Here is a 13,507-nt window from a genome sequence, read left to right on the forward strand (position 1 = left end):
TGGTGACTTGTGGACTTTCAGACACCCGGTGCACAGACAGGAAGTTCCTGCCCGACAAGTCTAAGGTGTTTGTGGCTCTGTCGAGCTTCCCTGGAGCTGGGAACACATGGGCAAGGCACCTGATCGAGCACGCCACTGGCTTCTACACGGGAAGCTACTACTTCGACGGAACCCTGTACAACAAGGGTAAGCCAGGCTTGCCGTGGCGGGGGTGGGGATAAGCCGTACCCCTCCCACAAGCCAGCCTGTGATATGGCTGGCTACTCTCCGGCCTGGTGACCCCGCTGCCTCCATGACTAGCACCAAGCAGAGACCGCCCATCTCGGGGGTTCTCTTGATGCAGATTCTGCTCACATCCCCAGCCATCCACCCCCTATGGTCAGCCGCCCCAAATCCCAGTAACCCAGTAGAATCAAAACTCTAGAGGCTTGTAATGTATAAGTAAGATTTATATCAGTAAACTCTCAATTCACAAGATGCCCACACAATAATTTCAGAGCCAATTGATAATGACATAAATTGCCCACCTAGGTAAGACAAATTGTCCTGTAATTATCCGTCCTATATAAGATATTCATAGTTACCTGTGACTAGTTAAAGCCACGTGGAATCTGGATCGTCCTGTTCTTCCTCCGTCTTCCTTCCTCCTCCTACTGTCCTCTCTTCTCTCCTCTCCTCCTTCTCCCCCAAACTTTTCAGCTCCACCTTCCCTCCCCCTGCCCAATCACCAGCTCTAGCCTTTAGTTTACAAGTCAAGGTGGGGAGAAGGTTCGCAAGAAGTCACCTGTGTGCATGACTTCCACCTGTGTATGAGATTTCCACCTCGTCCAAAGCTCCTCCTGGGAAAGTGGAACTAGCATCAAAATACAAGCAGCACCAGGACTATCCACAACACCAGCCCTCCTTGGAACGCTAGAATTTTCCCATAACCCCCTAGTCATTAAGAGTGAACATTAATCTGTTCATTCTTTTTTTTTCTAGGCAAAGGGGTAGCTCATCATCATTTAAAAAAAATAAAAAAGCAGTTATTTAAATTGGTCCAGAAATGGGCAAGAACTGTATGTTTTCTAATCTTTCCCTTAGAGAAATAAGAGGCCTCGTTATACTGAGTAAATTAACTTAAATGGCCCAAGTCTGCATGCTGCTCGAGAAGGAAGACCCTCAGACAAGTCAAGTGGCATCTAAATTTGGCAGAATGCATTTCTCAGCTGTCAAGTGGCACATTTGCTCTGGGTTTCTTAGCTGGAGTTTGGTTTGCTGAACCTACAACACTGTCAGAAACAAAAACAACCCAAAGGGATGGATGTGTCTATGTTTGGCAGCAAGTTCTCAAACTGGTTGTGCATATGTGTGACCCAGTCCCATCTTCCAGAGATGCTCAGGGTGCCTGCAGATGGGACGAGGATGGGGGCAGTTGCCAGCTAAGCACATGGTCCTGCTTTGTCTGGTTGGCCCCTGTACCCGGGCTGCAGCGACCTACAATGTTTGCCTTGAAGGCCTGTACCAGCTGCCTGGATATACATGTAGACAGAGGCCAAAGCGTGGAATAGCAAGCTTCAGTGCTGCCAGGAGGCACCTGGGCTGTGGGCTCTCAGACAGCAGCCTGGCATTCATAGTCATAATTGGCATGTTTGGTAAGGTCACTCAAGGCAAAGTCTTCTGGTATTTGGCCCATGGCAGTAGCAAGTTTTGGTAAGAATCCTCACTTCTGTTTCAAGAGTTGCATTTTCCAGGCACCAGGAAGCCCTGCTGTTGTAGAAATGGGTGTCCTGCCACCATTGCCAAAGAGGGGCATCTGGACTCTTGTTTCCAAAACTCCTAAGCCAAGCTTGTGGAGATTTATGGAGCCTGTGCTCTGAGCTGGGTGTCCTGGACGAGGCTGACCTATGAGACAGGGACTCTAGGCAACTCCTCTACAGAAAGACCTTCCATAGCGTCCCATTCTGTGGTCTCTTCTGCTCTCTTCCCTTGAGCCTCTGGGCTCTGCATGTGAGCCACACCACCTTCTAGACCAAAGCCTCTGCTTTTATTCCTTTAGTGCTTCTGTATTTATCCTGCTGCTGTTGGGACGACGTGACCTGGCAAAAGCGACTCAAGGGAGCAAGGGCTTGTTTGGATGACGATTTGAGATGGAGTCCGTCAGGATAGTCAAGGAAGCAGGAGACAGAAGTGGCTGGTCACACTCTATCCATCCATGGTCAGGAAGAACAAACACAACAAATGCTTGTGCTCAGCTAGTTTCCTTCTCTTGTGGGGTCTAGGACCCCAGTTCAAGGAATGGTGTCGCCTTCTTTTAGGGTAGGTCTTCTTCCCTCAATTAATCCAGTCAAGATAATCCCCCACAGACATGGCCAGGGGCTACATAATCCCTCATAGGTATTCCTTCTTACTACCCCCAGGTTTGTCTCCTGGCCAAGTTCAAGCATATTGAGTTGACAGTATCAGCCATCAAATGATCCAAAGTCCAGCACAAGGAGCCATAAGAACTTATGGAATCCTGTGTCTCTGGGGACCAATGAGTACAGTCTGGCCTTTCCAACCAGTTGTCACTCAGGTTCTGAGTACATAGTATTTACTTACTAAGGAGCCAAGGGAGGATGCATGCAGGTAGCAGAGATGCTGGTCTGGAGGACAACTCTCCATTCATGGATACTGGGTTGTGGGTCCTCAAATGCTGTGGGTAACGCCTTCAACAGAACTGCCCTGGAGCCCACGGAAGGGACTCTCTAGTCATATGATAATCCAGGGACCTGTGGTAGGATATGGCATGAGGTCAGCCACTGACCAATGATGGCTGCTTTGTCTCCAGTGAGAGGTGGCTAGAAGATAGGGGCTTTACAGGGACACCCAAGGGCATATGAACAGAATCTCCTCTAGAGTTGTCAGAATGCTGTGTGACATTGTGCAGGTCACACACCGACTCTGAGCCTCAGTCTTCATCTGGAACAAAATTCTTCTTTAAAGATATCTTTATGTATAGTTTACTTTTATGTTCACTGGTATTTTGTCTGTCCATATGTCTGTGCGAGGGTATCAGAAGCCCTGGAACAGGAATTACAGACAATTGTGAGCTGCTATGTGGGTGCTGGAAATTGAATCTGAGTCCTCTGGAAGAACAACCAGAGCTCTGAACTGCTGAACCATCTCTCTAGTCTCGGGATAAAATTCTTTACAATAGGAAAGTCCAACGTGTGTCACCTTCTGGGTCTACGGTCAGGACCCCGCCCCTTGACTCCCAGGGACTTCAGGAAATAATTTGCCTCATGATGATACGAACATCTTTCTCATTAGAAGAAACCTCCTTTGCATACTTTCCCTGAGACAAGAGTCACTCCTGTGGAGGCCTCTCCTGTCTCCATCCTGTCCCCCAGAACCTCAGATGTCACCAAGTCCCTGTGTTAGATAGGACCACCTCATATGAGAGAGACGGTTCTTTCCTCCACAGAGGTCCTCTCATTCCTCCTGAGCAGGGTTCAAGGGTGAGAAGGACCATTGGCGGAGCCGGCGCACCATCTGTGTGAAGACGCACGAGAGTGGCCGGAGGGAGATTGAGATGTTTGACTCGGCCATCCTGCTGATCCGGAACCCCTACCGGTCCCTAGTTGCTGAATTCAACAGGAAATGCGCTGGACACTTGGGCTATGCCCCTGACCGCAATTGGAAGAGCAAAGGTGAGGGATGGATGGCCTGGGCAGGGGACTGACATGTGGCAGCGTGAAGCAGGATCAGAATACACATTCCTGGCTCTGGAAGGCCTGGCTGCTCACACTTCCTCCCCAGCTCCTCCAAGATTGCTCTGTCCACACAGTGTGATTTTTTTTTTAATGACTGCCATGCAGATGGCAGGCCAAAAATCTCCTCTATCCACCGCCAGGTGTGTGATGAAGTCATATACACCTAGAGCTTGCACAGAGCTGAGACAGCTCTGCAATCATATTGGGGTCTATGGACTTCAATATGTGTTATATCACCCTGATTTGAGGTGGATTATATATCCTGTTATATCTGTTATATGTCCTGATTTGAGATGGATTGCTTGGGTCGGCATCTGATTTTTATCCTTTTATCCTGCATTGGCATCAGGCCCTGGGTCCCACAGGCTCACCCAGACTCCTCACTGTCCAGGAAAGTCCCAGGGCAAAGGGCAAAGAACTCACAGCATATAGGAGAGAGAGTTCTCTCTTGTCACGTGGCAGACTATTTATCTGAACTTGGCACCCAAGATTACAGTTTTCCAGGCAGACCTAGGACTCTTCCAAGTCTAACCTGCTAAGAACCCTGAATTCACCCTGGATTCCCAAATGGATCAGCCGTGGGCAGTGAGACGTTCTAAAACTGGCAGCACCCAGCCCCTAGTCAGGCCCTACAGAGTCAGTAGCCATGAGAGGTAATCCTGACTCATACTTCTCTCCCCTCTCCAGAATGGCCGGAGTTTGTGAATAGCTATGCCTCCTGGTGGTCCTCACATGTCCTAGACTGGCTCAAGTATGGGAAGCGGCTGCTGGTCGTGCACTATGAGGAGCTGCGGCACAGCCTGGTGCCCACACTTCGGGAGATGGTGGCTTTCCTCAATGTGTCCGTGAGCGAGGAGCGGCTTCTCTGTGTGGAGAACAACAAAGAGGGCAGCTTCAGGAGGCGTGGCCGGCGCCCTCATGACCAGGAGCCCTTCACCCCTGAGATGAAGGACTTGATCAATGGCTATATCAGGACAGTGGACCAGGCCTTGCGTGACCACAACTGGGCTGGGCTGCCCAGAGAGTATGTGCCCAGATGATAGGCCCACCCTGATTTCCTGCTCCTGCTGAGATGCGGTTATACCAGTGGGCTGAACACTGCTCTAGTGCATTGATCCATGGACCCCTGGGAAGCATGGGGGCTGGCACACAGGCAGCAGGGTGTTCTTGAAGGGGCTGCTTTGTGTGCAGGAGATCTGAGGCAGCACAAGGCTTACCCAGAGGGATGTGTATCACAGGACACTCCTTGCCGGACACTTACGCATCCTCAGACACACTTAGACATCACCCCATTCTCACAGTGACCATTTTAATGTGCCTAAGCCACTTGAGTGGGGTGGGTCAGACACTCCCAGCTTTGCACACACAGACAAATGGACACACACACACACACACACACACACACAATGTGCCAGAGACTGACTATCTGCCTCACACACGCTCCAGGCTTTGGGAGACCCTGGGTTTCCTGGGCTCAATTGGGCACAAATTGGCTTTTGGGGGCCCTTGGCTCTGGGATATTGTGCTGGGGAGACACTATTGATCTGAGTAGTGCACTGAGGACTGGAGGTACATAGACAGACTGTTGCTGATGGGTACTGTATGACCCTGACTGCTTGTCTGACATCCCATAAATGTGTGTGCTGTGACATCCTGGCACTGCAAACACTGTGTCTCTGCCTCTCTCTTCTCTGTCGATGGTAACTGGCCACATTGTGGCAACATGAGCCCCCCCCCCCAAAACCCCAACAAGCACAAAAGGTGACTTTAGGACACCCACTACTATTTAGCTTAGCCCAACTAGTCTCTTTCAACTAACAACATCAGAGCAGGCCACTTGCTTCTTTGTCCAATTGTTTTGGGAAACTGGAGCATCAAGCCCTGCCCATAAGGAGCGAGGGCCAGAGGATGGTATGGGGGCTTGGCCTTCTGGGGATCTCCAGGCTCAACGAGAGACCATATGCAGAAGGAAGGGTTTGTGGTGGACAGGGGAGAACCTAAACGGTATGTCTCAGGGACCACTAGGACCAGTTTCCCCACATGCTAGCAGGCCCCTGCCTTGTGAAGGTCACACAGAAAGTTCTGTGAAAGCCACCCAGAGACATCGACCCACATGCTGAGCACTTGAGAGCTGGAAGCAGTATAATCGAGTGCTCACAGTCATGTTCAAGTAAGTAGGGGATTTGAGGCTAGCTGGTCTGTACAAAGACAAAAAAAAAGTGCTAGGTGTCCCTTGGAGAAGCTTGGCATACTGCTGCCTCTCCCTAGCTGACAGAGCTCTCCCTGAAAATGCATTCAATCTGGCACCACTACCATGTTACTGCCTCTGCTACACTCTCTGTATTAATCTTTGTAGCCAACCTTGCTTCCCATCCTTGGTCCTTCTCTTTCACCAAAGGATAGGAAAATACTGACACAGTCTTACTCGGTCACCTCCACTCTGCCCTCTGCTGCTCAAAGGGAAGAAGGTGGGTGTGACAACTCTCACTTGCCCCTTCCTGCCCATCTCATCAGCTGTAGGGTTGTCCTAGTGGGAAACCCATCACAGAGGAATATATGCATTGTGTGATCTCAGAAAGGCTGAGCTACATCCCCAGGATCGTCAGAGAACGCTTCATGGCAGCCTTGAGGTGGTTTTGAGTGAGAATGGTGTCTGCTAAGAAGGAGAGGTGGATGGAGAGCAACAGGTGCGCGTGTACAGAGGCTCAGAGGCCTAGAGACCTTGGTGTGCGTGTAAAGTGAAGGAATAGCCCTAAGTGCAGATATGAACAGAAGAGCGACATAAACATGGATTTCACTCTCAGCCTTTTTACCTTTCCTGCCAGCCTGAGACCAAAATAACTGCTTCTGAACATAGATGACTTGGGTCACCTTTGCTGCATATCTTGGGCTCAGAGATGGGTGTGGGTTGGGAACAAGGTACAGGAGTGGGAGTGTAAGGGCGAAGGACAGGGTGAGCCTGAACTCTGGAGGGCTTCCCCATGTAAGGTGACCCTGGCAGGATATAGTGTTCTAGGAAGGCACCAGGGAAGTATCCCTCAACCCAAGCAAAGCTGTATAGAAGGAACGGCAGTATAGACAGTTGAGAGGATGGTCATGGGAAGATCCAGTCCTGCTCCCTGGCTAGACCATGTAGACCATGGGGCTCAAGTCCCTGTCTGGGGCTATAGGGTGGGGGTATTACACAGAACTGCCTCGCCCAGCTGCCCCTAAGCTTCCGTGTCCTTCCTGCAGAATCTATTCTTTTTAAATCACTCTCTGCCACCTGCCTATAAGTCCTGTCCCCACTTCCACGTCTTTTTATTTTGTTTTGTAACCCACTAAGTTTAATCGGGGCCATCTGTGAATCCACGGGCTTGGAACTATTTGTTGGGTGAGCTCATGGTGAGCTCATCAGCGAGAACACAACTAAAGACAGTACCTGACCATCCTCAGAATCCATCAGTATCCCATTGTTCATCATGAAGGAGTAGAGCCATTTGGGACACATACCCATCTATGATTGACTTATTAACATGCCTAGTCTTATACTGACCTATTGTAAGCAACCACTGCAGCCGTGAGATCATGATTCCATTGTCTGTGTCATGGCAGAAGACAGCATTTCGGAGCTCTATAGTTCCTCTATCCACCTTGCAGTTCCTATAGTCTTACCATCTCCTCTTCTGAATTGTTCTCTGATCCTTAGATATGGTAGGTAGCTTGAACATCTTCCTTAGGGCTGAGTACACGACCATCACTTAATCTCAATATCTTGAGCAGCCATGAGTCTCTTTATTCGTCACCTTTCAAAGTGGTTTCCCAATCAAAACTGAGAGTAGCATTTGCCTATGAGTATAAACACATTTACAAAACAGTACGATCCTGCATCAACCTAACAAACAATGCTAGTAAGTTCTCTGTACAGCCTAGGACCTCCCTAGCCACGTTTTTTTTTTTTTAATGAACCAGGCATGGATTCCCTTTTATGGAGTGGGCCTCAAAATTAAGCTTAAGAGTGTTGGGTTGCCCCCGTAACAGCCACACCGTTATTGCACCAGTAGGTACATGTTATCTGGCAGGTTGATACCATAGTTTGTAGAGTTCTCAGGTAAAGTCATCAATGTCCTAATTTGCTTTCCTGTCACTATGGTAAACACTATGACCAAAAGCAACTTGAGGTAGAAAGAGTTTATTTGGCCTTATAGATTACAGTCCATCCTTGAGGGAAATCTAAGCAGAAACTGAAGTAGAGACCACTAAGAGATGCTGCTTACTGGCTTCCTTTCTCAGTCTTGATCAGTTACCTCTCTTAAACAGTCCAGGCCCACCTGCCTAGGCCATGGCACCCACCATGGCCTGAGTCTTTCCACATCAATTAGTGATCAAGAAAATACCCCATAGATGTGGCCATAGGCTAATCTTATAGGGGAAACTCAATTGAAATTCCCTCCTCCTAGGAATGACAAGTTGACAACTGAAGTTAACTGTGACAAAGCCTTTTCTCCCCCAGTAGTTTTCCTTGCACCTTGTAGTACTGTGAAAGCTGACCATCGAGAAGAGGCTGCCAGTTCAGATACAGTTTAATTCTGTCTGTCTGTTGTACCCAAAATATGTGATCTCTTTAGCAATAGTGCTTTTTCAACTCGTTCTCTGGCCACCCAAGAGGAATGCCTTATATTGTTTTGGTTTCTTGTTACTCTGGGGCCTCCATGACAGTCCTGGTTATTAGTCTTTTTGTCAACTTGGCACAGCTAGAGTCAATTTGGAAGAAAGGATCTCAACTGAGAAAATGCCCCAATCAGATCTTCCCGTTGGCAAGTCTTTCGTGCATTTTCTTGATTAATGATTATTGTTAGTGGACCCGGGTTACTGAGGGCAGGGCTGTCCCTGGGCATGTGTTCCTAATTAGCACAAGAGAATAGGCTAGAAAGCCACAAGGAGCAAGACACTAAAGAGCACTCCTTATAGCTTCTGCTCCAGTTCCTGCTTCCTGGTTGTTGCTCTGAGTTCTGCCCTCACTTCCCTAAGTGAAGTTGCTTTTGTCGTTATGTCAATCAAACCAATAGAAACCTAACTAAGAAGGCCAACAACTCATAAGGAGGCATCCCATACCTGCCACTAGAATTTTTGTTTCAGAACCCCTGGATATTAGGCTCAGCATTATTCAGCCATGCAGGCTATCACCCTTTAACCTGACTTCCAATGCCCGGGTCTCACTGGAGTAACATAAGCAATACAAGAGTAAGACAGTCTGTCCCCCACAAGAACTGTCGAGCTTGAAATTATCACACCTAATGAGAACAACTTGGGGAGAGGGAAAAACCACAGGACACAGGATTCAAAAGGTCACATAAACATGTTCAAAAATTTTAAACTAGAGACAGATAAACACCTGAATGAACTCAAAGAATATAAGAATAAAACATTTGAGGTTTGTGGAAAAAGAACAAGACACTGACAATTTGGGATATGAAATAAGAATTCAGTGAATTGGTAGAAATTCTAAAGAAAACCCAAGCTGAAAGCAAACTGGAAATGAAAGGAAAAAAATCAATAAATCAAATAAGCTCAGGGGAAAGCTTCACCAACAAAATGACTCACATGCAAGACAGAGTTTGGGAGTTTGAAGAGAAAGTAGAGGAACCAATTACTTGAAATAACTTTTGTAAATCACACAAATGGAATGTGAAGGGTCTTTGAGGCACCATGCAAAGACCAAATCTGAAGAAATTATGCTTTGGCCCTCCCTCAGGATTACTCAGTTCAACATAAATTCAGGAAGGCTGGAGTCGCCATCAAAATGTACTGGCTCGGGATAGCTCCATGGTCCACTTCGAAGAAGTAATTGAGGTCTGCCCTAGGAGTATCTATGATGCCTTGAAGGGGAGTCAGGAAACACCTGCATTCCAGAGTCTCAAATAAGTATGGCAGACATGATGTCAGGCCTCGGAGAACAGGCAGTTAGCAGGCCTACTGCTAGTCACCCAATAGATCCCCCAAAGGAAAGCCAAAAAGGGCAAAGTGTGGAGGGAAACTTGACAGAGTCTATAGCCAGGTATGACACCCTATATTTCCCCTACCACCCCAGGACTCTGTGAGAGTAGCAGCCCGAGAGCTTAACTGGATAGTTGGGGTGATATGTACCCCAACTTGAGTACCTGGGGCTGCCAGGTACCCAAGAACTTTACCTCCTTTCAGATGGAGGGCCACCAGCTCACATAGCCTTGAGGTTCACTGTGTTGCATGAGTAAAAGATTGCAAAGGTCCTGTGGTAGTGGTTGACCTTCAGCAGTACGCAGTAGGCAGGGAGATCTGACCATCCTTTTGGAGAAGTCCATTTGACTCATCTGCAGCTCTCAGCTCCGTAGAGGATGGTGCCACACCTACACTAGCCAAATCATAAAAGTCAATCTGTCTGGAAGGCGAGCATTGTGACAACTGCATCAGGACCCAATTAGAACAAAACCCTAACCGTCTACAGATTCTAACTCTGGTAGCAAGGCTATGAAGTGGCACAAACCTGTGTTTAAAACATGTCATTTTCATGGATTTTATCTCCTGTTGTGGATCAATTTGGAAAAACCAAAATATATAATTTTAAAGAACTAAAACACATTCTGATAATCTCAGTGATGTGTAAATGAGAGAGAAGAATAGACAGACTCCCGGGCCCTGGGAAGAAAACTGCTTAATTATGTGAACGTCTTATAATGAAGCTTCTTGCAGCTAAAATTAGATTTTGAGTGCATGAATATGCGAGCGTGTTTGCACATCAGAATGCAGTTTTTCCTCTTAAATGTAGCAAGAGCTCCTTGGTTCTCATGGAGGCCCCCAAGATCAGAACTGAAGGTTATCCTTATGGCTGCAAAAGTCCTTAGAGCTCAACTTTCTCTTAGACTCAGAAACCAGGGATGCTAAATTCCAATCTATCCAAAGAAGTCCATAGAGAGTTAGAGAGCTGATTATTCTAACCTGTGACCTTGTGTTGATTGTCACTGGTTGTTGGGTGTGTTGATCTCAGCAAGGCTTGAGTAGACAGATATTTGAATAATGGGGAGCATGATGGACCGGCTGATCTGTAGACTTTTCCATCTCTGGTCTCAGTCTCTCCTAAAAAATGAGGGGGGTGGTGGAGGTTGACTTCGTTTCCCATGTCTGTTCACCTCTTCTTCTGGACCCACAGCCCCCCATTTTTTCTGGACTATAATCTGACTCTCACCATACTAGCTGGTTGTGTGTGTTAACTTGACACAAGCTAGGGTCATCGCAGAGAAAGGCGCATCAGTTGAAGAAATGCCTTCATGAGATCCAAGTAGGACATTTTTCTCAATTAGGGATCAATGGGGGAGGCTCCCAGCTCATGGTAGTTGTGTCATTCCTGGCCTGGCAGTCCTGGGTTCTATAAGAAGGCAGGCTGAGCAAGCCAGGAGAAGCAAGCCAGTAAGCAGCGCCGTCCATGGCCTCTGCTTCAGTTCCTGCCTCTAGGTTCCAGCCCTGCTTGAGTTCCTGCCCTGACTTTTGCCAATGATGGGTTGTGGTCTGGAAGTGTAATCCAAATAAAACTTTTCCTCCACAACTCTCTTTTTGGTCATGGCATTTCATTGCAGCAATAAAATCCTGACAAAGATACTCACCATCATCAGGTAAAACACTTGGCCTGGGCTTTTATCAACAATATGGTCCATGTCTCCAGCTATAATGACTGGTCCTTGTGTAACCATCTGAGCTAGGTTCATAGACTTTTCTGGGAATATTGGGCAGCATTTATCAGCCTCTGCTAGATGTGTAAGAGGATTCAGGGTGGCCAGGTGTCTTGAGACCTTGATAGACTCACTCTCCCTAAGGGAAGGAAGAAAATTGCTGGGATTGGAAGATCACTTTCTTCCGGGTGAGGCTAGATGTGAAAGACTCAGTGGGAAGCTGTGCCAAGATGAATGGCATGTATAAGTCAGTGCGTGAAGCTAACCTGAATATCCTTAAGAGAGAATTCCTACTGGACATTTGGCCTAGACAGTCCATTGTCTCAATTAGTCCTCACCAACCCTTTGATGTAGTTACTACTTGATTACTGTCTCTGTGTGACAGATAAGAAGACCAGGATAACAACTATAATGACTGTAAAAGCCTGGCCCTGTTGTGTTTCCCATAATACTTTTGTGGAGAAAATCATGTGGTATTAGAGAGTGTTCTTAGTAATTGATTTAGATTGCAGGTGAGGCCCACTTCAAGAAATAACAGATGACAGTGACTTCATGAGCCATAAACTGCCTTCCAAAGGAAGGTAAGTATGATGATTACTACTGACTGTCAAGTTGACAGGATTTGAATCACCTTGGAGACAAATTTTAGGGCGTGCCTATGAGGAAGTTTCTAGGTTGGGTTCATTGGGGTGGAAAGACCCGACCTGACTATGAGTAGTACCATTCCATGGGCTGGGGTCTCAGACTGAGTGAAGAGGACAGGCAAGCTGAGCATCAACACTCATCTCTCTTTGCTTCCTAGATGCTGCTGTAATATGACCAGCTGCTTCCTACTCCAGCTGCTACACTTTCAGCGATGGCCTGTGTCCTCAGACTGTGAACCAAAGTGCACACTCCCTTCCTTAAATTATTTTTGGCATGTATGTTGTCAGAGTAAATGAAAATAACTAATACAGCACATGGTGAACCATTGAGCTCTAGGGTTTTGCCACCTGGAATATGGAAATTGGGTAGAGCAGAAATGGTATTGTTGGAGGAGAGCTGGGGTGAAGCCACCAGAGTCATCTCTTCTGCCACTCCCCCTTAACTCCGGTGTGGACTAAAAATCGAAGGGACAAATGAAGTGATATCTTGTTCCTTCCTTTGAGCTCTTCTTGGGATGTCTGAATGCCTACAGTATGCCAGAGTGGAGGTCTTTTGGGTGTGTAGAGAAAGGGCAAAGATCAGGAGGTCAATGTGAGTCTGTTAGTTCACAGTTACCCCTTAGTCATTAAAGCTAGATTTCCCAAGACCACCTGAGACTACCTACTGTGAAGAAACAGTATAGGAACCCTAGCTCTTACCATGGGGATATGAGTAAATCTACCCTAAATTGTAAATGTGTTTGCTTCTATAAAATGAAAATTCGTGATATCATGCACAAATGACATTAACTCCAACTGAGGCTATAAGCATAACATGAGCTGCACGAATTATCTCCTTAGTATCTGAGAGCTCTTTTATTCAGGTTCAGATATCAGTGATGACATTCTTGGTCTGAAGGTAGAGTTATGGATGATAATGACATCAGTGGTCTTATGGGTCACCAAGTTCTCACTGTGTCTGAGAGAGGTAGACATTATTTCCATGTGGGGAAGGAGAAACTCTTGTTTCTGAGATTGACCAAAGTTTAGCCTGTTTACCTTACAGATGAGAAAAACGAGGTTCAGAATGGGTGCCATATAAGGTGAGGCTATGAGGATAGGGGTTTCAGTGGGGACTGTAAGGTAGTTCTATCCCTAGACTATCCCATCACCTCCACACTACATCTCTAAACCTTTTTCAAGAAGTTAGTGGAGGTCCAGCAAGATGGTTTCATGGCTAAAAGGAAATGTCTTGGGATTTTATTGCTGCTAACAGACACCATGACCAAGGCAAGTCTTACAAAGAACAACATTTAATTGGGACTGGCTTACAGGTTCAGAGGTTCAATTCATTATCATCAAGGTGGGAACATGGCAGCATCTAGACAGGCCTGGTACAGGAGGAGCTGAGAGTTCTACATTTTCATCTAAAGGCTGCTAGCAGAATAATGACTTCCAGGCAGCTAGG

At 47.0% G+C, this 13,507-nt stretch overlaps 1 protein-coding gene across 7 annotated transcripts in view; it reads left to right on the plus strand.

Moving 5' to 3' along the window:
• Wscd1 (WSC domain containing 1) overlaps positions 1-5,402 on the plus strand; it is a 39,757-nt gene extending 34,355 nt beyond the window's left edge. For 5 of the 7 annotated variants that reach the window (XM_006532929.4, NM_001357960.1, XM_006532931.4 and 2 more), the window contains 3 exons: positions 22-186; positions 3,471-3,671; positions 4,422-5,402. In XM_006532929.4, coding sequence (XP_006532992.1) covers positions 22-186; positions 3,471-3,671; positions 4,422-4,774 — 719 coding nt within the window. In that variant the 3' untranslated portion in view covers positions 4,775-5,402. Of the gene's footprint in view, positions 1-21; positions 187-2,038; positions 2,299-3,470; positions 3,672-4,421 lie in introns of all 7 variants that reach the window. The other 2 variants (XR_003949388.1, NM_177618.4) reach the window with 2 other exon arrangements.
• The last annotated feature ends 8,105 nt before the right edge of the window (positions 5,403-13,507 follow it).

This window comes from Mus musculus, chromosome 11 (genome assembly GCF_000001635.26).
Source record: "Mus musculus strain C57BL/6J chromosome 11, GRCm38.p6 C57BL/6J".
Taxonomy (NCBI): domain Eukaryota; kingdom Metazoa; phylum Chordata; class Mammalia; order Rodentia; family Muridae; genus Mus; species Mus musculus.